Source organism: Diabrotica virgifera, chromosome 2 (assembly GCF_917563875.1).
Source record: "Diabrotica virgifera virgifera chromosome 2, PGI_DIABVI_V3a".
Taxonomy (NCBI): domain Eukaryota; kingdom Metazoa; phylum Arthropoda; class Insecta; order Coleoptera; family Chrysomelidae; genus Diabrotica; species Diabrotica virgifera.
Window position 1 is genome coordinate 280,386,613 of NC_065444.1, and position 21,601 is coordinate 280,408,213.

Here is a 21,601-nt window from a genome sequence, read left to right on the forward strand (position 1 = left end):
ACGATTTATATCATTTTAGTAAATTGTATTTGTTATTTGTTATTGTTCTTATTTATGATTCTTGTAAGCTTTGTCCATAAAATTGTTAAATTTTTCATGACAATAAAGCATATTTCTATTCTATTCTATCTGTCTTTTATTTGTAAAAAACATGGGATTCTAAAAAAACTTAACCAAAATTTTCATAATGCTCGAATACCCAAATACTGCTCACAAAGTCTGCTGATCTCTTCGTATCTACAGAAAGATATCTGTGGTTGTATTGGTTTCTTTGGTAAACAACAAAAAGAACACTTCTTGTTTCATTGGAAAAATAGCATTAAATCTCACTTCTGTGGTTTCTGACACTGTATACGAGTTCAAATTTTTGATAAAACAATAAATAAATATAAAACGTACCTTAAATAAATTTTCTGAATTGTTTGGTTTGTAGTTTACAACAGCTAACGTCATTAATAAGCTAAAGACATCTTGAGGTCTACAAATTGATTGATTACCAAGTATCCATTCACTAAGAATATCCAACAACGCTACAAAATACAAAAAAAAAATACTTGTTACCAAATAAGTATTTGGTGTATGATATGGTTGAATATGCTGAAAGATCAGAATTAGACCTCTTAGAAAGAGAGGAGAGGAAAATACAAAAGGCAATATATGCAGGTGTGAAAGTATCTGCCCAATGGAGAAGAAGAAATAATAAAGAACTTTATGAACTATAATATAGTTCGTATAGTGAATGAACTATAATTTATTCTAACTATAGTACAGAGCTATAATATAACGACCCAAAAATAACAATGATTATTTCATTCATAGGAGATTCTGACCAATAGAAAGCTACAGACATGCAAATTAAGGTGATAATTTTTTATAATCTCCCGTCGTTAAGCATATTACGTCAGATGCCCTTCGTTGCTACGAAAAAATACATTCAGTGACATTAATGACAAATGTTTTAAAAATTATAAAAGTGATGACTTTCAACCGTCAAATACATATTTATAACAACTGTGTGTTTAATTTCACTAATTGGTACTTACATATATAAATTACAATAAAATTTTGGTTTTGAACAGTTTTATTCATGAAATAATCACAACAAATTGCACTCGAACTCTAAAATTAATATAGAATTTTTGCCCTCGTGACACTTTGACATAATTTCATTCGCCTTCGGCTCGTGAAATTAAAACTGTCAAAGTGTCACTCGGGAAAAATTCAATAATTTTAGAGCTCTTGTGCAATTACTACTGATAATCAAAGCAGAGAGAATACGATATGTATGACACATTGAAAGAATAGGAAAGGAAAGAATGCCGAAAATGGCATTATCACGAAAGCCTATACAAAATAGAAGAAAGGTAGACTAAGAAAGAGATGGCGTATCTTGAAAGGACTGAAGGATATGAAGACTTAGAAAAAACTAATATTGAGAATTGGAAAGAAAAAGCACCAGACAGAAATCAATGAAAGGAAGTGGTTAAGAAATTTATTTATTATTTATTATTTATTTACGGACCGAAGTCCATTAGTACATGATACAATTAAAATTTTTACAATTAAAATGTCACACAAATTAGAAAAATAAGATCTAGTAGATACAAAATTGGTAAATACATAACAAACAATAATAAAGAATAAACTTACTTGCTCTCATTCAACAATTGAGAGCTAGAACATTTTGAAATTGACAAATACAACTTATCCTAGAACAAAGACAATAACAGTAGTTGACAAATCAGTCTTGAAATTAGAACATTAAGTTAAGTATAAATGTAATTGTGTGGAAAACGCAGTAAAGTCGTTCACAAAGAAATCAATTTGCGGAGATAATGTGTTTGCTAATTTAAGAGTTTTAGAGAGATAGGAACTTGAACTATAATTTGTGCGGTTAATGACCTCGTGGAAGGTGGTCACAGAACGGGTGGTTATGTATGGAGAAATGTATGGAAAATAAAACTTTTCTGCACTGGGCCTTCAAGGCCTGTTGAACGTTATAAATAAATAAATAGGGACCTAAGTAAATAAATATCTAATATTTATTTAATAAAAAACTGACACAAAAAGTATTGAAGTATCTTTGTTGCAGATGCATATTTAGTGTTGGAAAATTCTCGAGAATGAAAAATCGCAGAATATTCTCGATATGGAGAATTTTCTGAGAATGAACCCCATGACGCGCTTAAGAATATTGTTGAAGATGGAAAATGGGGTATTAACAATCATGATCTTATATACAAAATTATGAGACGAAACAACAGTGTTATTTGTATATAAAAAAATACAAAAACAACAGAAAACACAACATTTCTTTGATAAAAAATTAAATTTTCTTCTTAACAGCAAATAATCAATGTGGTATGATAAAAGATGAGGCCTCAGATTCAGAATCTATTTCTATCATTAGCTCATCCTAGTCACCTACATTCTGAATTTCAATGTAGTAATGAAAAGTTGTGGGATTTTGTCTTTCACGAGTAGCCAGCTCAGCTTGGTCTACGTCTAACAATTTTAAATGGTGAGCAATAAAAGTTACCTTACGAGCCCGTTCAGCATTGAGCCGGTTTCTTTTAGAGGAGTGGATAAAAAAACCATACAGTCCCTGGCCATATTATTATGACCACCTATGAATTTTTACAAAAATCAACTATGCCACTAAGTACGTTTTGTTTAAAAATATGATTTTTAAATTTAATTTTGTTATGCAATGTTAATGTTATTTATTAACTATAATATATTTAATAATAAACAGCAATAAAATATTTGAAAATATTACATATTTATATTTTTTTAATATTTTGTTCAACTTCTGACCTTAATCAGATGGAAAATATTTGGGAGCTTTTAAAACGTGAAATTTCCGATGAAAAGGTCACTATCGAAATTGTTTTGATTAAAGAACTAATATATCGTTGAAATCACAATGACAAATTGAACCAAAAAAATTTAACTGTATTTAAAATATGACAAGACGGGTGCTAGTGGTAATCAAAGTTAGAGGGGGCTCAGCAAAATATTAAAAAAATACAAATATGTGATATTTTCAAATGGTTCATTGCTGTTTATTATTAAATGTATTATACTTAATAATAAACACCAATAAAACATTTAAACATATCACACATTTTTATTTTTTCAATATTTTGCTGAGCCCCCTCTAACTTTGATTACCGCTAGTACCCGTCTTGGCATACTTTGAATGCAGTTAAATTTTTTTTGCTTCAATTTGTCATTGTGATTTCAACGATATATTAGTCCTTTAATCAAAACAATTTCGTTAGTGACCGTTTCATCGGAAATTTCACGTTTTAAAAGCTCCCAAATATTTTCCATCTGATTAAGGTCAGAAGTTGAACAAAATATTAAAAAAATATAAATATGTAATATTTTCAAATATTTTATTGCTGTTTATTATTAAATATATTATAGTTAATGCATAACATTAACATTGCATAACAAAATTAAATTTAAAAATCATATTTTAAACAAAACGTACCTAGTGGAATAGTTGATTTTTGTAAAAATTCATAGGTGGTCATAATAATATGGCCAGGGACTGTAAGTACTGAAACTTCTTTCAGTCGCTGCGTCAGTCGCTACGCAGTGGCGTAGCCAGGGAAGGGGCCCAAGGGGGCCGGCCCCCCCCCCCCCGAAATTTATAAAATTTTATTTATTTATTTATTTATTATTCATTTACGGACCGAAGTCCATTAGTACATGATACAATTAAAATTTTTTACAATTAAAATGTCACACAAATTAGAAAAATAAGATCTAGTAGATACAAAATTGGTAAATACATAACAAACAATAATAAAGAATAAACTTACTTGCTCTCATTCAACAATTGAGAGCTAGAACATTTTGAAATTGACAAATACAACTTATCCTAGAACAAAGACAATAACAGTAGTTGACAAATCAGTCTTGAAATTAGAACATTAAGTTAAGTATAAATATAATTGTGTGGAAAACGCAGTAAAGTCGTTCACAAAGAAATCAATTTGCGGAGATAATGTGTTTGCTAATTTAAGAGTTTTAGAGAGATAGGAACTTGAACTATAATTTGTGCGGTTAATGACCTCGTGGAAGGTGGTCACAGAACGGGTGGTTCTTGAAGGTACATGTAGACCAATTTTATTTAAAAGTGGGATACAGAATTTATGACCATGAATTAAGTTATATAAGAAGCAAAGATCTTTATGTTGACGACGACTCTGTAATGAGTCAAGTCGAATAATTTGCAGTAAAGACTCATAACTTTGACCAGTGAGATGCATCTTATAAGCATAATAACGTAAGAATTTACGCTGAACTTGTTCGATTTTATTAATATGACAGTTATATTGAGGTGACCAAACACATGATGCATAATCTAAATGTGGTCTAACCAAAGAACAATAAAGAAATTTTAAAGAACGACCAGTCGTAAAGTCATAGCTGCATCTTTTAACAAAGCCAAGCATCTTTAATGACTTAGAAACCATGCTATTAATGTGTAGGTTGAAATTTAAGTTAGTATCAAGAATAACACCCAGATCTATAACTGAGTCAACTAATTGTAACCTAGTGTCCCGTATAAAGTAAGAATTATTCTCAAAGTGTCTTAGTCGAGTAAAAGTTATAGCATGGCATTTGTTTGCATTTAAGTCCATACCATTAAGTGAGCACCGTTCCACAAGACCATTAAGATCTGATTGCAAATTGTAGTGATCCAAATCAGAGGTAATTATGTGAAATAATTTAAGGTCATCAGCAAATAGAAGAAATTGAGCAAAATTGAAGTTATTTATTATTATTATTTATGTCATTTATAAATAAATTAAAAAGGATAGGTCCTAAGTGGGAGCCTTGAGGTACACCCGATGTAACTATAATTTCATTAGAGAAATAATTCTTAATACGAACTATCTGCCTTCTATCTAATAGATAATTTCGAATCCAACTAAGCAGAGGATCAGAGAAACCCAACTGTTCGATCTTATGTAACAATAACGTATGGTTGACTCTATCGAATGCCTTGGAAAAATCTGTATAAATCGCATCTACCTGTTGTTTACTTTCCAATGCTTCATTTAAGAAGGAGGTATAATTTAACAAGTTCATTTCAGTTGATCTCCCCATAACAAAACCATACTGTTGTTCAATGATTACATTTTGTATAGTAGGCTTAATTTTGTCACATATTAAACTCTCGAATAGTTTAGGTATAGTATTAAGGATACTAATAGGTCTGTAGCTCTGTACCCCGCTTCTATCTCCATTCTTGAATATCGGTGATATAAAACTAACTTTCCAAACGGGAGGGAATTCACTCGTTTGTAATGATTTTTGAAAAATAAAGAATAAGGGACGAGCAAGATTAAAACTACAGTATTTCAGTAACTTGGGTGGGATTCCATCAGGCCCTGGACCCTTATGTATGTTAAACAAAAATCAGGTCAGAGTGGGATTCGATCCCGGGACCTTATATTTTCTAAGCGCTCGCCTTACTGCCTGGACCACGGCGCCGCGAATGATGAACGATGTAATTCGGACCAAGCCGTGAAGTGAAACACATGGCATGACGACACTGCCTGTCACCCAACGCATGTACGGTAACTGGACGTCTATCCTCTACGGTACCTTTACTTTTTTTAGGCTTAGGCCCTAATTTTTTTTTTCTTTTTAGAACCTTCCAACAATTTCAACACTACAAAATGATGAGTTGTATCCGAAAAATGATAATGGGCACTTTGTTGGTATGAATAATACGTCTCTTTCTGACATAGACAAAGAAACGGTACTAAGAAGAACATGGGAGCCTTCTAACACATTCAGAGGCTATATTCAACACATAGGGGTCAAGAAGCGTTCATTTCAAAATAAATGGATACAGAGGTACCCTTGGTTAGCGTATTCAGGCAAACTGAATGGCGCATTTTGTAAGGCTTGTGTAATTTTTTCTCCTGCCGTTGGAAAAGGTTCACACGAACAGCCACAGAGCTTGGTAACAAAACCTTTTAGAAACTGGAAAGATGCTATTGAGGTTTTTGAAAAGCACAAAAAAAGCAAGTACCATGCCAATTCGTGCACATCAAGAGACGAATTTTTTAAAATCTTTGACAGGAAAATGAGCGAACAGATGATTATTAAGGATAAGAAAGACATTGAAAAAAACAGGTTAGTTTTAAAATGTATGGTAGAAAATGCAGTTTTTCTTGGACGACAAGAATTGTCATTCCGTGGACACAGAGATTCTGGCTGCATTATGATTGAAGAACCTAATTCAAATGATGGAAATTTCAGAGCTTTATTGAGATATCGAGCTGCTCATGGAGACGCTGTACTTGCAGAACACATTGAGTCTTCAGTAGGAAATGCCATGTATTACAGTCCTACAGTGCAAAATGAATTGTTAGAATTGATCGGTAATCAAATGCAAGAATCAATTTTGAAAAGAGTAAACCAAGCTAAATTCTTTTCTGTCCTTGCAGACGAAACCACAGACATTTCGAGAGTAGAGCAGTTTTCACTTTGTTTTCGATATGTTGACAGTACCATTCTGGAACTTAGAGAAGATTTTATCACGTTTGTTCCAGTATTTGATTTGACTGGAGCTGGGCTTGCAGAAACAATTAAAAGTCAGCTTAAGAAGTTTGGATTGGATTTGAACAATATAAGAGGCCAAGGATACGACGGTGCTTCAGCAATGCGCGGAGCTTTTACAGGAGTACAGGCTCTGATCAAAAAAGAATACCCCAAAGCTGTGTACACCCACTGCTCGTCACATTGCCTGAACTTATGCCTCAGTGACGCCAGCAAAATCCCGTGTGTTCGGAACTGTTTGTCAACAATTTCCGAAGTGTGTAGCTTTTTTCAGCATGCCTTCATCCAGTCTGGATGAAGGCATGCTTAATATATCAACCGCTATTTTAGTGAATTTTGTTCAGAAAACATGTACCTTTTCACCATATGATTGGGTCTAGATTTTCAATTGATTTTACAACGTATGGTTTTCCAAAAAATCACTCCTTAGACCGATAAAGTGCCAAATCTGCCATTATTTCAGCCGACTCATCATCATATTTTAAAGTTGCTAAATTATCTACAAACTCAGTTTCCTCAACTTGTTCTTCTCTGCTTAAATGAACACCATTCTAAATATTTGCACGTTAATATTGCACCAAAACAATAAATATTGACACTGTAAACACCCTTTCTAGAGGTTCATGGGATTGGCAAAAACAATATATCTACATATTTTTTAAATTATAATAATCTGACCCGTATCTAGTTTTTATTTTTGTTTGGGTTTTTGAAAATATAGAAAATTTTTGCCGAGTATATTCTCGAGAGAATTTTCTGGCCGAGAATATTCTCGTTCTCGAGAATATTCTCTTAAGAATATTCTCTTCTAACATCACTATGCATATTACAGATATAGAAGACATTGGTGGAAGGAATCTTTTAACTTACCTGGATTTTTATACTTAAGGAGGCCTATACTTGTCAAAATAGAACCTATTACTGAACTCCTCTTAATATTCTTCTCAAGTTCAACTGTAATATCACCTGCCACTCTTGACAACAAATTATCATCAAGGAAATTTAGAGTAGCCATAGAAAATAGCAAATCACTGCACTGTTTCAAATTCAATTGATCAGTACTTCTAGTTATATTATATGATAAGGATCTTAACAGCAACGTAGATCTTCTTTTCTTTAGTGACAATGTTGACATTACCTAGAGATAGATAAGTGTAATTAAAAACCAAATAAACAGCGTAAGAGCACAATTTGTTAAACCCTCTATATATGAATCAGTACTAATAGGATATTACATGGTTTGCTATGCCCTAGCTAGTCAGATATCCGGGCAAGTACAAATTCATGAGCAAATGGTTCAATGAATGTGTCTTCAAACTTTGCACCTCAGGTGAATAGCTACAATAGTGCCATCTACTCTGATGGCTAGGAATGAATGACATAACTCGAATCAAGTTGATATTCTATCTTTTGTGCTGTATGAATGTGTGCACATTTAAAACTAGTTTTTATACTTACTTTCACCATCTGAGGGAGAGTAATGTTTGCAACCATTTTAGCAGCTTCATCATCAGCTGTGACACTTAGGACTGTTGACAAATCTTCACTGCGTGAATTTGTCTTTATATTCTTTATGGATATATTTGATTTTGTTAGAATGTGGCACAATTTAATGAACCTTGGATCATTCTCAAACTCTGATATAGTTACTTTACCCGTAGATGACCATTCGGATAGTATTGAAACAACCTACAACAATTAAATATCGTTTAATTACAAATGCACTACAGAGTGCATATTGTTTGTTAACTGTAACTGTTAATGGGGTTTTCCCGTAATAAATAAATAAAAGTAATAGAAGGATTTGCAATTATACAATTATTGTGGATAAATGCTAGGGAACAATTCTTGTTCCTTCAGGGGTTCCTCAAGGCTCACATCTTGGGCCTCTTCTGTTTAAAATTTTTATAAACGATAGTCACAAATGTTTTTCTTCTTCCCTTTTTTTGCTGATTGCTGATGACTTAAAGTTAAGCTGTCCGATTAGATTTCTCAATGACTGTGATAAACTTCAATATGAGCTAATAAACTTGTTGGATTGGTGTACAAGAAATGGGATGAATCTGAATCCATCTAAATGTAAAGCTATTATGTTTTCTCGATCTAGATCCCAACCAATTCTGAATACAAGATTGGCCAGCAATGCCTTGATACTGTACCTTTCATCAAGGATCTAGGTGTCACTTTGAACAAAACTCTACAACTTTCCGATCACTTAGATCAGAATAGCCTTCGTGCCAAGCAAAAGTATTCCTATAAGCGGGATATTCTAATAAACGATCATTAGTGGCTAGCAGGAACTTTTCGGTACATCAAATTTATATTCTTTAAAGCGGGATATTCTTTTAACAGATATTCCAATAAGCGGGTTCGACTGTACTTGGCTTTATCAGAAGAAGCACACAGGATTTTACTGGGATTACTGCCTTAAAAACTCTTTATTGCTCTCTTGTCCATCCCCATCTTGAGTATGTGTTCTGTGTATGTTCACTTTTTTATGGTGTGCATATTGAGACATTGTGTCATATTGAACATAAATTTCTAAAACAGATTGCTTTCAAATTAAACATTTTGGACAACTACAATGATGCAGATTTACTTGCTATATTAAATATGCCACCCATTTCTATGCGTCATAAGAAGAGAGATCTTATTACTTTTTGCAATATTCTGCATGGTAGAGCTGCTGCTTCTTCTTTGCTCAATAAAATTAATATTATGTGTTCCATTTAGACATACCAGATCTATAGCTAGTTTCCATTACCCTATACATTGCACTAACTATGGATTTAACAACTTCATATCAAGAACTGCCAGACTAGCCAATCAATATGACAATATGGATTTCTTTGCAACCTTTTACTCATTCCTGCATCAGGTTTTGTGTACCCTTGGCTTGAGTAATAGATATAGATAACTTTTTGTATTGTATTGTTTATGATAACATAAATGTTTCATGTTAGTTTAGTTTCTCGATACAATGGGCTAGAAAGAGATACCACAAACCACTCTTGTCATCAGGAAGCGCAGGGGGTAGGCTCAGTGTACGATAATATATAATATGTCTATGATTAAAGGCAGGCCAATAAAAAGTCAACCACGCATACCTAAATTCTAAATTATATAGGCTATAAAGCCAGGAATATAGAGACCATAGAACTATTGGTAGTAGAAGGCCAAAGACCAAGAGAATGATCTTCAACACAATGGGCAGATCCAATGAAGACTCTGGTGGGAAAATTCCTACATGAAGCTGTCCAGGCACACCAATGGAGACAGCAAGCTAACAATATTTAAAGCGTCACCACGTTCTGACAAGGGCCCGAGGAATGTAAAAAGATTACATAAGAAAATGAAGTGATCAAATGTATTGGTGAAGACTAGTGGAAAAATCAAAATTGAACATAATAATACTACTCACTTTAAGAGCATGTCGTCTAGATACTCCTGTACCTTCTGACACAGACAGTAATTCTTCAATATTGGTAGCTTTCGAGAGTTTCCCATCTGTTTGTGGTGTTTTAATTGCTGAATTAACTTCCTCAGAATTTAATGATGCAAATGCTGCTGCCACCATTGACTTATGCGGCTGAGGTGCCCTCACGAGCCTTTTACGATTTTCCGCCTTTTCACTAACATCTTCACTTTCTGTATTCGTTTTCTTTAATTGTGGTGATGAGGAGGAGGCAAAATTGAATCTTATAAATGGCACTAGTCCATTACTTCTGCTACAACTCTTTTGAAATACGTTCGTTAACTTAAACATTTTGTCCAGGGAGAATATTTGTTTATATTAAAGTTAAATTACATTTTATTTTGGATATTTTTAATATTTTTTGGGGCTATACGTAACCACACTTTTTATTGACAAGGCAGAGAAGATAGGTACAAGTCGCAAGTCGTACAAGTTGCTAAGTGACAGATGTTCTGAACCACAAAACAGAGGAAAAAATACACAAGCGGATACCTATACATTCTCAGCCATCGTCCCGGCACAGGAGCGCGTGCGCGAAAACTATGTATATTTGTAATTTTAATAATTCTCGACAATGATTATCAAATTTCAAATTATTGGTTACAATAAGAAATAATATTATTTTTCTATTTTACTAGTCTATTATAATTAATGGGTTGTCAGCGTTGTAGCCAATATGATTCAGACTAGGTACCTAGTACCTAAATAATACGTATTATTTACCTACTTTTCTGACGATAAAATTATACCTTGCAGAAGAGTAGATGAGGATCTGATATAAGGTCGATTTGCACCGATCTGTTTAATGGATAAAAACTATTGCATATGTAGCATGTTAACAATTACAAAAACAAGCAGGGTTGCCCGATCTAATCTTGTTCTAACTATAATTAATTCATAATTAAAAGTGACATTTTTTATGAATTAAAAAAAATTCGACCCGGGCAGATACTATTTTAGGTTTTTTGGATCATTCTAAACAAAAAAGGTTTTATGTAATTTTTCTCTAAAGTTGATCGTTTTCGAGTTATAAACAATTTAAAACTGAAAAAGAACGAAAGATGACAATTTTCAAGGCTCAAAAACACAAATAAAAAATATGTATCATTTTTGTAATCATCATCATCGAGTACCTAAATTCAAGTTCAAACCTTTTTCTATCAGGTCTCGATAAGAATTTTAGCCATGTTTTATCCTCAAAACATATTTTTTTAATTGTTCATATGAGAAAGGTTTCTTATGGGGAGGCGGGCATTAACAACTAAAAAACAATGTAATGAAAGTCCAAAAGACTTATCAAGAACTGATATAATAAGGCTTGAATTTGAATTTATGTTCTTTCTTGATGAATACAAAAATGATATTTTTTACTTGTGATTTTGAGCCTTGAAAATTGTCATCTTTCCTTCTTTTTTCAGTTTTAAATTGTTTATAACTCGAAAACGATCAACTTTAGAGAAAAATTACAAAAGACCTTTTTTGCTTAGAATGATCCAAAAAATCTTAAATAATATATCTGCCCGGGTCGAATTTTTTTTAAATTCATAAAAAAATGTGTTTTTTTAATTATTAATTAATTATAGTTAAGAACAAGATTAGATAGGGCAACCCTTGTTTTTTGTAATTGCTAACATGCTAATTACTTAAATCGACCTTACATCGGATCCTCTACTTCAAGGAATAATTATTATTAGAGACTGTATTTTTCATTTTATCGTCAAAAAAGTAAATAATACCTAGTCTGAATCATATTAGCTACAACTCTGGCAACCCGTTAATTATAATGGACTAGTAAAATAGAAAAACAATATTATTTCTTATTTTAACCAATAATTTGAAATTTGATAATCATTGTCGAGAATAATTAATAAAATTACAAATATACATAGTTTTCGCGCACGCGCCCTGTGCCGGGACGATGGCTGAGAATGTATAGGTATCCGCTTGTAAAAAATACAGCCAGGTGAGGCCATGGCCCATATGACAGTGACAGTAAATTTGCAGGTTAGGGGTAAAGGTTACATTTTATTATTTAAATAGTTTATAAATTATTTACATGAACAAACCTTTCACTAAGCTAGGCTACATAATCATGATAAGTTTCAACCGTAAATCATGTGGATCAACGTATTGAATGAAACATGTACCCTTCTCGAAACATATAAAGGCAGAGATAAGGTAAAATACAATAAAAATATTTGGCGAAAATAGTGATTTTTATTAATACTGAAATTTTAGATTTTAAGGACGTTGAGCTATGTGACAAAGCTAATTGGTGGAGTACAGAAAAATGAGGCTTTGGCCAAGAAATTTTTTATCTTTAGCTCCCAAATGTCTGGGGCTAGAGCTACCCTTCGACTGCTTGATGATCTGCCAATGATACAGTACAATCTTCAGTATGGAACTGGAAAAAATGTAAGTCATTACTTTTAATTACCTACTGTTTTGTAGATAATTATTTAGATTTTTCATTGCCATGGATTTTCATATCATAAATACAATCTATGCAATATTAGATTTTTAGATAGTATAACAGAAAGTACCTAGTGCCTTATAAAAATAAAAATAAAATAATGTTTATTCAGAGAAAAGATACAATACATACAATGGTAATACATTAAAATCATTAGAATTCCCTATAAATAAACACAAAAATACCACTTGAAGCAGAATGCTTGTGCAGTGGTTAATTTGGTTCATTGTAATGTAACAAAAATATCCTGAGTAGGTACACACTATCTTTTCATAGGCAATACGATAATATAATATCTATTACTTAATAATAAGAGAACAAAGAAAAAGCAAAGAGGATAACATTGTTTTTTGAATATAAATAATTAAAGAAAATAATTCTATTTCAAAATCTGGAAAAAAATTAAAAATACAGCATCCCTACGATGTATTTATCAAAAAATAACAGCAACAAATGAGAAAAAAAAACACAATTAGGTACAACAACTATGAGTCCAATATTCAAACACTTATTTTATTTTCTAACTTCAATTAAATCATGTATTACTGAAAGAGGTGTATCTATAATATATTTCTTTAATTTATTTTTAAATTGTTTTATATTCTTGACATTCTGAACATTTATGGGTAAAACGTTAAAGGACCTAGGTCCTAGGTAAGTGAAACAACGCTGTCCAATTGTTTTTTCACTTTTCGGGGGTATCACTTTATTCCTGTTTCTGGTGGAGTATTCATGCAAGGGAAACTGTAGTGTTTGTTTATTTTTATATTGATATACAGTAACCGCTTTAAAATAAAGCTGCCTAATATCAAAAATATTAGTTTCCTTGTATAATAATTCAGTGGAGTAAAGCTTGGGCTTGCGATAAATTGATTTTAAAATTTTTCTTTGGACGACATTTAGTTGTTCCAAATGGTTGCCATACGCCCCGCCCCACCCAAGAATCCCATAGCATAATCTAGATTCTACTAAGGCAAAGTACATAGTTTTTTAATAGGCGCTGTTCTAAAATATTGCTTAAGTATTTAAATTTATAGATAGCTATGATTATAATAGCTTTGTTCACATAGAAAAATAAAAATTATCTGCCTCAGCTTCTTCTTATTCTTAAAGTGCTCTCCCCTTAATAAAGGTTGACTGCTATACCCTATTCCACGAACATACGCCTGTTTTTGATTACTTCGACAACAAATATTTTACTGTGCAAAATAAGAAGGAACGAAAGTAAATTGCAAATTACATTGTTGTTTATTGGAATAATTATTAGTGCCATTTACTTTCGTACTTCTTATGTTGCACAGTAAAATATTCGTTGTCGAAGTAATCCAAAACAGGCGTATGTTCGTGGAATGGCCCATACTACAATTATTGCAAACTCTTCTCTATTTTCAGCTGTTCTTATAAGCTATTCAAAATTTAGCCCTGTAAGTTTCTTAGCCATGATGGTCTTTTTCTTTCTAGTCATATCTTTCCCTAGATCATTCCTTTCACTATTAGTTGAGCATATTGGTACCTACTTATTATTTCTCAGAATGTTGCCTAGGTACTTATGATGTTTTTCTAACTTTCATTGTGTTAAAAAGTTCTCGTTCCCATTCTATACAACACTCCTTCTGAGGTATGTTGTGTTTATGAAATTTTGAGGATTCTCTAATAGGTCCAGATTTCTCCAATTTTTCTCCAAGATCTCCAATTTATTCACAGTTGACATTTTAAGAGTCCAGGTCTCAACTACATAGAGAAGAGTCGACCAGACGTAGCATTTTGATAAACATACTACAATATCAAGTTTTATTCAACAATTACATAGCCACAGCTAAATAATAACTTTATTAGGTTCGTTATTACAATACAAATTTTTTTACATTACTAAATTAACTTCCTGAAACTAGATGGATTGAATGTACAACCATTGTGTTCTTTAAATGTTTCCATTAACATTTTTTACATGAGAAAATTATAAATCTATTTATATCACAGCAACAAAAGTATGATTAAAGCTTGGAAATTAAAAAAAAAATGTGTGTGTACTTTGTATGCACGTAAGAAGTTATACTTCTATTATTATGATTTCAACCAAATTAATATACTTAACAGGTTATTTGTATTTTATTTAAATATTAAACTAACTTTCTTTACCTACCACTTTAAAAAAAAATTATTAAAACGATACCAAAAATATAAAAAAAATATGAATCGTCCGGGATTTGAACCCGGGACCTCTTGATCTCCGGTCACACGCCCTACCACTAGCTATATCCCTTTTGCTTTGACAGGTTACAAGATTTCTCATACATACTGACAAATTTAATACAAGAATACTTTAAATATACTTACTATTATTATAAAATATCTTATTCCTAAGGAAGACAAATCTAAAGACACAAAAATTATAATAAATAATACATTTACCTACTAAAAACACTAATATATTCTTTTCACACCTTTTCTTGCACTGATATATTTATACATAACTTGAAAGATTCAGCAACTCAACGGCATACTGTCTGTGTGCGCATGCGCGCAGTATTATGAAATTGTACTCTCAATCGCGCCTAACGAAGTATAACTTCAAAAAAGTTCATCCAGTCCAAACTCAAATGGAGCTTTGCATCCTACGTTGGAATGCCATAACACAACATTCGAGACCTTACAAAGGTAGATGACCAAGAAGAAAACCACAGATGGAATGGACCGATGACATAAAAACAATAGCCTGAACAAATTGGAAGTAGGTTGCTGAGGATAGAGATCAATAGAAGGAATAGGGAGAAGTCTATGTCAAAAAATGGACAATATAAGAAGAAGAAGATCCAGGATGTGTATACAGAAAGAATAGTTTAAATTGTTAGTTGTGAGCAAAACTTAGATATTTGCTAAAATGTTTCAGGGAAAGCTATTTGAAATTAGAATTTCAAAATTCCAATTATAAAAAAAATAATTGAAGATAATAAATAATTTTAGAATGAACAGTAGATGTTATAGGCTCATATTCTTTAACTTTATGTTCTACATATATCAAAGAGTTAATATTTTCACAAAAAATAGGAGTGAAATTGTATGCATTGAAATTTCCTACCAAGATATGCTTGTGAAATTATAAAACAAAATTTTTCAGTGTACAAAAGTGACAATTAATACTTAATTAGCTGCAAGGGTTTTTAAAAGTTATTGTTAATATTTTTGATTATAAAGAAATATAATATCTTGAGTTTTTCATTTAATAAAATTCAAAATCTACAAGATGAAATTTTATAGACGACCCAATAATTTTTACTCTTTAAATCCAGACTTAGGTCCGCAGTCATATAAATCCAAATAAACAACAAAACGGTTAAAAAAAAGAATGTGTGTACTTTGTACGCACGTAAGAAGATATTCTTCTATTATATAGGTAATTTAAACGAAGTAAATATACTTAACAGGTTATTTGTATTTTATTTAAAAATTAAACTAACTTTCTTATGTATCACTTTCAAAAATTTTTATTAAAACAACCAAAAATAATTAAAAAAAAAATGAATCGCCCAGGATTCGAACCCGCGTCCTTCCAATCTCGGAGCTAACGCCCTACCAACTACCCCAGCGAGGTCCTTGTAATTGACGTGTAAGTTTCGGATATAATTACACAACACGGCGACAAATAGTGTAAAAATGTTATGCCTACATAATATTTCATTATTTTACTACAGAGAAACACAAATCCAAAAACACAAGAATTATAATAAATAATACATTTACTAAAAACACTAATATATTCTTTTAATGACTTATTTGCACGGTTACAAATACATACATACCTATCTTGAAATATTAGCAATGAACTACATGCTGTCTGTGTGCGCAGGCGCGCAGATTTATCTACAATTTTACCCTCAATCGAATCGCCGCTAAAGAAGAATATCTTCAAAAATTTAAACTTGTATGTTCGTTAAACAATACTTATTTAAAGATTTTTTAGCAATTTAATAATATTTTCATTTTAAAAACAAGATTTAACAAAAAAATTGAAGGCACTTGTGTGAGTGCCGACAGAAGTGAAAACTTATAGTAAATAAATTACGAGCTCAATGCTTTTTCCCCATCCAAAAAGAAGTGCTATACCTATATCATATACGCGATGCGTATGCCCTATGCAATTTATGTATACATACACATAATTTATATACGTAAAAAATTTATTTCAGCGACATGATGACGGTCGCAAATTCAATACTTTTTCCCCATCCAAGAAGTGCACAACGTCCCTAAAGAAATTTTCAATTGAAAAATTTATTTCGTCGAAGCGATGACGTTCCCTAATTTAATACTTTTACCCCATCCAAAAAGTGCACAACATCCCTCAAGAAATTTTCACTTCAAATATTTATTTCGTCGAAGCGATGATGGTCGCGATGACGGTCGCTAATTTAATACTTTTTCCCATCCAAAAAGTCCAAACGTCCCTCAAGAAGTTTTCACTTCAAATATTTATTTCATCGAAGCGATGATGGTCGCGATGACGGTCGCTAATTTAATACTTTTTCCCCATCCAAAAAGTGCACAACGTCCCTCAAGAAGTTTTCACTTCAAATATTTATTTCATCGAAGCGATGATGGTCGCGATGACGGTCGCTAATTTAATACTTTTTCCCATCCAAAAAGTGCACAACGTCCCTAAAGAAATTTTCAGTTCAAAAATTTATTTCGTCGAAGCGATGACGGTCGCTAATTTAATACTTTTTTCCATCCAAAAAGTGCACAGCGTCCCTAAAGACATTTTCATTTCAATAAATATACGTACAAAATTTATTTCGTCGAAGAGATGATGGTCGCGATGACGGTCGCGAAATAAATCCTTTTTCACATGCAAAAATAGGTTTTACATTTATTTTAAATTTAAATACTTATATACAATTTATGTATACATACACATAATATAGATAAGTACAAAATTTATTCCGCTGAAGAGATGACAGTCGTGATGACGGTCGAGAAATAAATCTTTTTTTCCCCATCCTAATATAAGTTTTACATTTATTTTAAATTTAAATACTTCTATACAATTAAAATATACATACAAATAATATATAGCATAAGCGATGACGGTCGCGAATTCAATGCTTTTTCCCCTATCCAATAATCGCACAAGGTCCCTAAAGAATACGATTTTTATAGCCTTATTAAAATTATTAGTTCATTAGTACTAATTGTTATTAACATTTGATGTTGTTATGAACATATGTATGTCTTTTTTTACTAACAAGACCCCCAATTAAAAACGAAACATTAAAATCGAATGATTACAATCCGCAGTATTATTTTGTAAATTTTCATTTTCAAAATAATACATCGGCTAGCTCCACAACATTTACCTTCTACAAAACTATAGAAAATTCATATTTACGAAACTAGGTCAAGAAATAATTTTTAGATCCAAAAGTAAATACTAATTAGGTACAGCCAAAATAATCTTTATTATAGTGAATATTACAACACATTACCTAACAATATTAAAAGCTGTGAAAAATTAAAACTAGTCTGGGCTGATTATCGGAGAATAGGCCATTTTTGGGAAAAGTTATTTACCAGCAATTTTATTGCTGGAATCGAATTATAAGATCCTATATATTAATAATATAGGTATGCAAAGTCCTCAGATAGTGTGCTACTTTTTTTATAAACAAAATGGCGCCCGAAAATCGTGTTTTTTTTCAATTATTGCCCTAGAACTCCGAAGATTTTAACTTTACAACAAAAACATTCAAATAAAAATTCACCGTGATTAAATTCTGCATAGAGACGTGTTTTTCCCGATCTGCTCCGATGAAAATTTTCCTCGGAAAGTGCGGGTTTTCCCAACAAAATCTTTAATTTTCAAATAAAGTTTTAGATAAGTAATTATTTACCAATAATTAAAAAATTTGGCCACTTAAAAGCCTTCTTGGTTTAGATTATAGTTCCAGAAGCTGGTGAAAATTAAACGAATATTTTAGCAACAATTCAATTGTTAATTAATAATTTACGGTCGCAATAATCACCAAAATAATTATGACACACTGATCAAACTTTGAAATCTTATAAAGATGAGATGCCTATTTAACATTTTGTCGACAAAATATAAATTTTTTATTTTTTTGCACAATCTTTAAATGTTCAAAAAAATAGTTATAAACAAATTAACGTTTCTCAGAAAGTTTTTATTACATTATAATTTTACAAAATAGCTAAAATGCGCATTTCAAATATCTTGAAAATGAATGCTTTAAAACTTTTTGCAACCATTTTCAAAAAAGTTATGAAACAGCAAAGTAAACATACGATTACTACGGTGTTAATATATTTTTTTAATTCTTTCAAAGCGTAGAAGTGAGTTTAAAGTACAAGCTAATTATTTATAAAACAATATCGATTATCAGCTTAATGGTTATATTACACATTATGGCACATACACAACTCGCGCGAGTTTATGCCTGTCAGTCGCTTCGAGTGAACATTTTATCTCCGGCTCTGTATCAAGCCTACTTTCGCGCTAAAAATTACAAAAAAAAGTATTTTTTATCTTTGATTTAAATATAACCATTGCACTAATTTTTGACATTCTTTGTGAGTAATTAGATTGTACCATAGACTCACTTTTAAGCTTTGAAACAATTAAAACAAATTATAAACAATGGAGATATCATATATTTATTTTGCTGTTTCCTAACTTTTTTGCAAATGGTTGGAAATTTTTTTAAATCATTCATTTTCAAGACCTATGAAATACGCATTTTAAGTATTTTTTAAAATTAGAATATAATAAACAATTTCTAAGAAATGTTAATTTGTTTATAACAATTTTTTTTAAACATTTAAAGATTATGCAAAAAAATTAAAAATTTATATTTTGTCGACAAAATATTAAATAGGCATCACACCTTTATAATCTTTCTAAGTTTGATCAATGTCTCATGATTATTTTGGTTGTTATTGCGACTGTAAATTGTTAATTAACAATTGAATTGTTGCTAAAATATTCGTTTCATTTTAAGTGGCTTCTGAATTATTGATAAATAATTACTGACCCAAAAAATTTATTTAAAGATTCGAGATTTTGTTGGGAAAACCCACGTTTTCCGAGGAAAATTTTCGTCGGAGCAAATCTGGAAAAACATGCCTCTATGTAAAATTAAATTGGGGTGAATTTTTATTTGAGTATTTTTGGTGTAAAGTTCAAATCTTCGGAGTTATAGAGCAATAATTGAAAAAAATACGATTTGTCGGCGCCATTTTGTGTATAAAAAAAGTAGCACACTATCTGTGGACTTTGCATACCTATATTAATAATATATAGGATCTTATAATTCGATTAAAGCAATAAAATTGCTGGTAAATTACCTTTCTTTATACTTTACTAATTAGACCAACGTATTATAACTATTTTTTTTTCAAAATTTAAAGATTATGCAAAAAAAAGAAAAATTTATATTTTGTCGATAAAATATTAAACAAGCATCTCATCTTTATAATCTTTATAAGTTTGATCAATGTATCATGATTATTTTGGTTATTATTGCGATCGTAAATTGTTAAGTAACAATTGAATTGTTGCTAAAATATTCGTTTAATTTTCACCAGCTTCTGGAATTACAATCTATACCAAAAAATCTTTGATGTCTTTAAGTTAGTTAATTATTGATTAATAATTACTTACCTAAAACTTTATTTGAAAATTATAGTTTTTGTTAGGAAAACCTGCATTTTCCGAGGAAAATTTTCGTCGGAGCAAATCGTGAAAAACATATCTCTATGCAGAATTTAATTGCGGTGAATTTTTATTTGGGTGTTTTTGTTGTAAAGTTAAAATCTTCGGAGTTATAGAGCAATAATTGAAAAAAATACGATTTGTCGGCGCCATTTTGTTTATAAAAAAAGTAGCACACTATCTGCGGACTTTGCATACCTATATTATTAATATATAGGATCTTATAATTCGATTCCAGCAATAAAATTGCTGGTAAATAACTTTTCCATGAATTTTGCTAATTAGCCCAGAGTAAACAGTTTATAGTAGAAGATCCGATATAAGGTCGATATGCACCGATCTGTTTAATAAATAAAAATTATTGGATATGTAATTTGGCATGTTAACAAGTACAAAAAACAAGGGTTGCCCGATTTAATCTTGTTCTAATTATAATTAATTAATTATTAAAAAATGATATTTTTTTATGAATTTGTTCTAACTAACGTTCATCTGCGGGGTTCGTGCATCTGGGAAGTCCTGGAACTTTTCTTCTTGTGTATCCTCCACTTCCTCTATACCTTCTTAAAGCAGTTAAAATGCTGGATTGGTGGATTTCCATAACATCAGCAAGATATTGCTGCGATCGTCCATCTCCAAATAAACCTACAATTTGGGCTGCTTGTTCTGACGTTATATTACTCATTTTTTGTAAGAATACATCTCCACATTGAGAACTCAAGCAGACATACATAGTGCACAGATCAAATTCTCGGAAAAATTCTTTAACAACATTTGTTTACTGTTTCTTTTTTCAGCAAAAACACTCTTCAACTTGAAATGTTATGAGTTTGTAGACACCTAAAAGAGACGATATTCTTTTTCTCATGATCATATTTCAGTGCGTCACAGTTTTTCGATTTCTTTCTAACGAATTAAATTGTATGTGACAGAAAAAAAGTAACGTCCGTGATTACAGACATTTAAAACATTTATTCTAGTTATTCTAGTTGTCGATAGAATAGTTGTCTCCAAACGCAATAAAAACTTATACTGAAATGATGGCATCTCCTGAGGTAAAATGTTCCGGAAGTAAAATGAGCCTCCGTTCGGATCTCCGGGTGAGGACTATCTCAGGGGGAACACCATTACAGGTTAGAAAAATTAGGATAGGGTCTTGGAATCTTGGTAGTCTTACAGGTAAGAGTCTGGAGTTAGTGGATGCGCTCAAACGAAGAAGAGTTCAAATTGCTTGTATTCAAGAAACTAGGTGGAAAGGACAAAGGGCGAAAGAACTAGGTGAAGGATACAAATTGTGGTACGTAGGGAGTAGTAACACTAGAAATGGAGTTGGTAT

General features: G+C 31.4%; 2 protein-coding genes across 2 annotated transcripts in view; one reads left to right on the top strand and one right to left on the bottom strand.

Annotated features, from left to right (window-relative positions):
* LOC126879887 (FAST kinase domain-containing protein 4) overlaps positions 1-10,486 on the bottom strand; it is a 31,590-nt gene extending 21,104 nt beyond the window's left edge. The window contains exons 1-4 of the mRNA XM_050643229.1: positions 10,013-10,486; positions 8,050-8,280; positions 7,462-7,729; positions 400-530 (exon numbers count right to left, since the gene is read on the bottom strand). Coding sequence (XP_050499186.1) covers positions 400-530; positions 7,462-7,729; positions 8,050-8,280; positions 10,013-10,357 — 975 coding nt within the window. The 5' untranslated portion in view covers positions 10,358-10,486. The remainder of the gene's footprint in view (positions 1-399; positions 531-7,461; positions 7,730-8,049; positions 8,281-10,012) is intronic.
* Positions 10,487-12,004: 1,518 nt separating this feature from the next.
* The window catches only part of LOC126879890 (peroxisomal membrane protein 11C), a 28,457-nt gene continuing 18,860 nt past the window's right edge, over positions 12,005-21,601 (top strand). The window contains exons 1-2 of the mRNA XM_050643232.1: positions 12,005-12,244; positions 12,305-12,481. Coding sequence (XP_050499189.1) covers positions 12,182-12,244; positions 12,305-12,481 — 240 coding nt within the window. The 5' untranslated portion in view covers positions 12,005-12,181. The remainder of the gene's footprint in view (positions 12,245-12,304; positions 12,482-21,601) is intronic.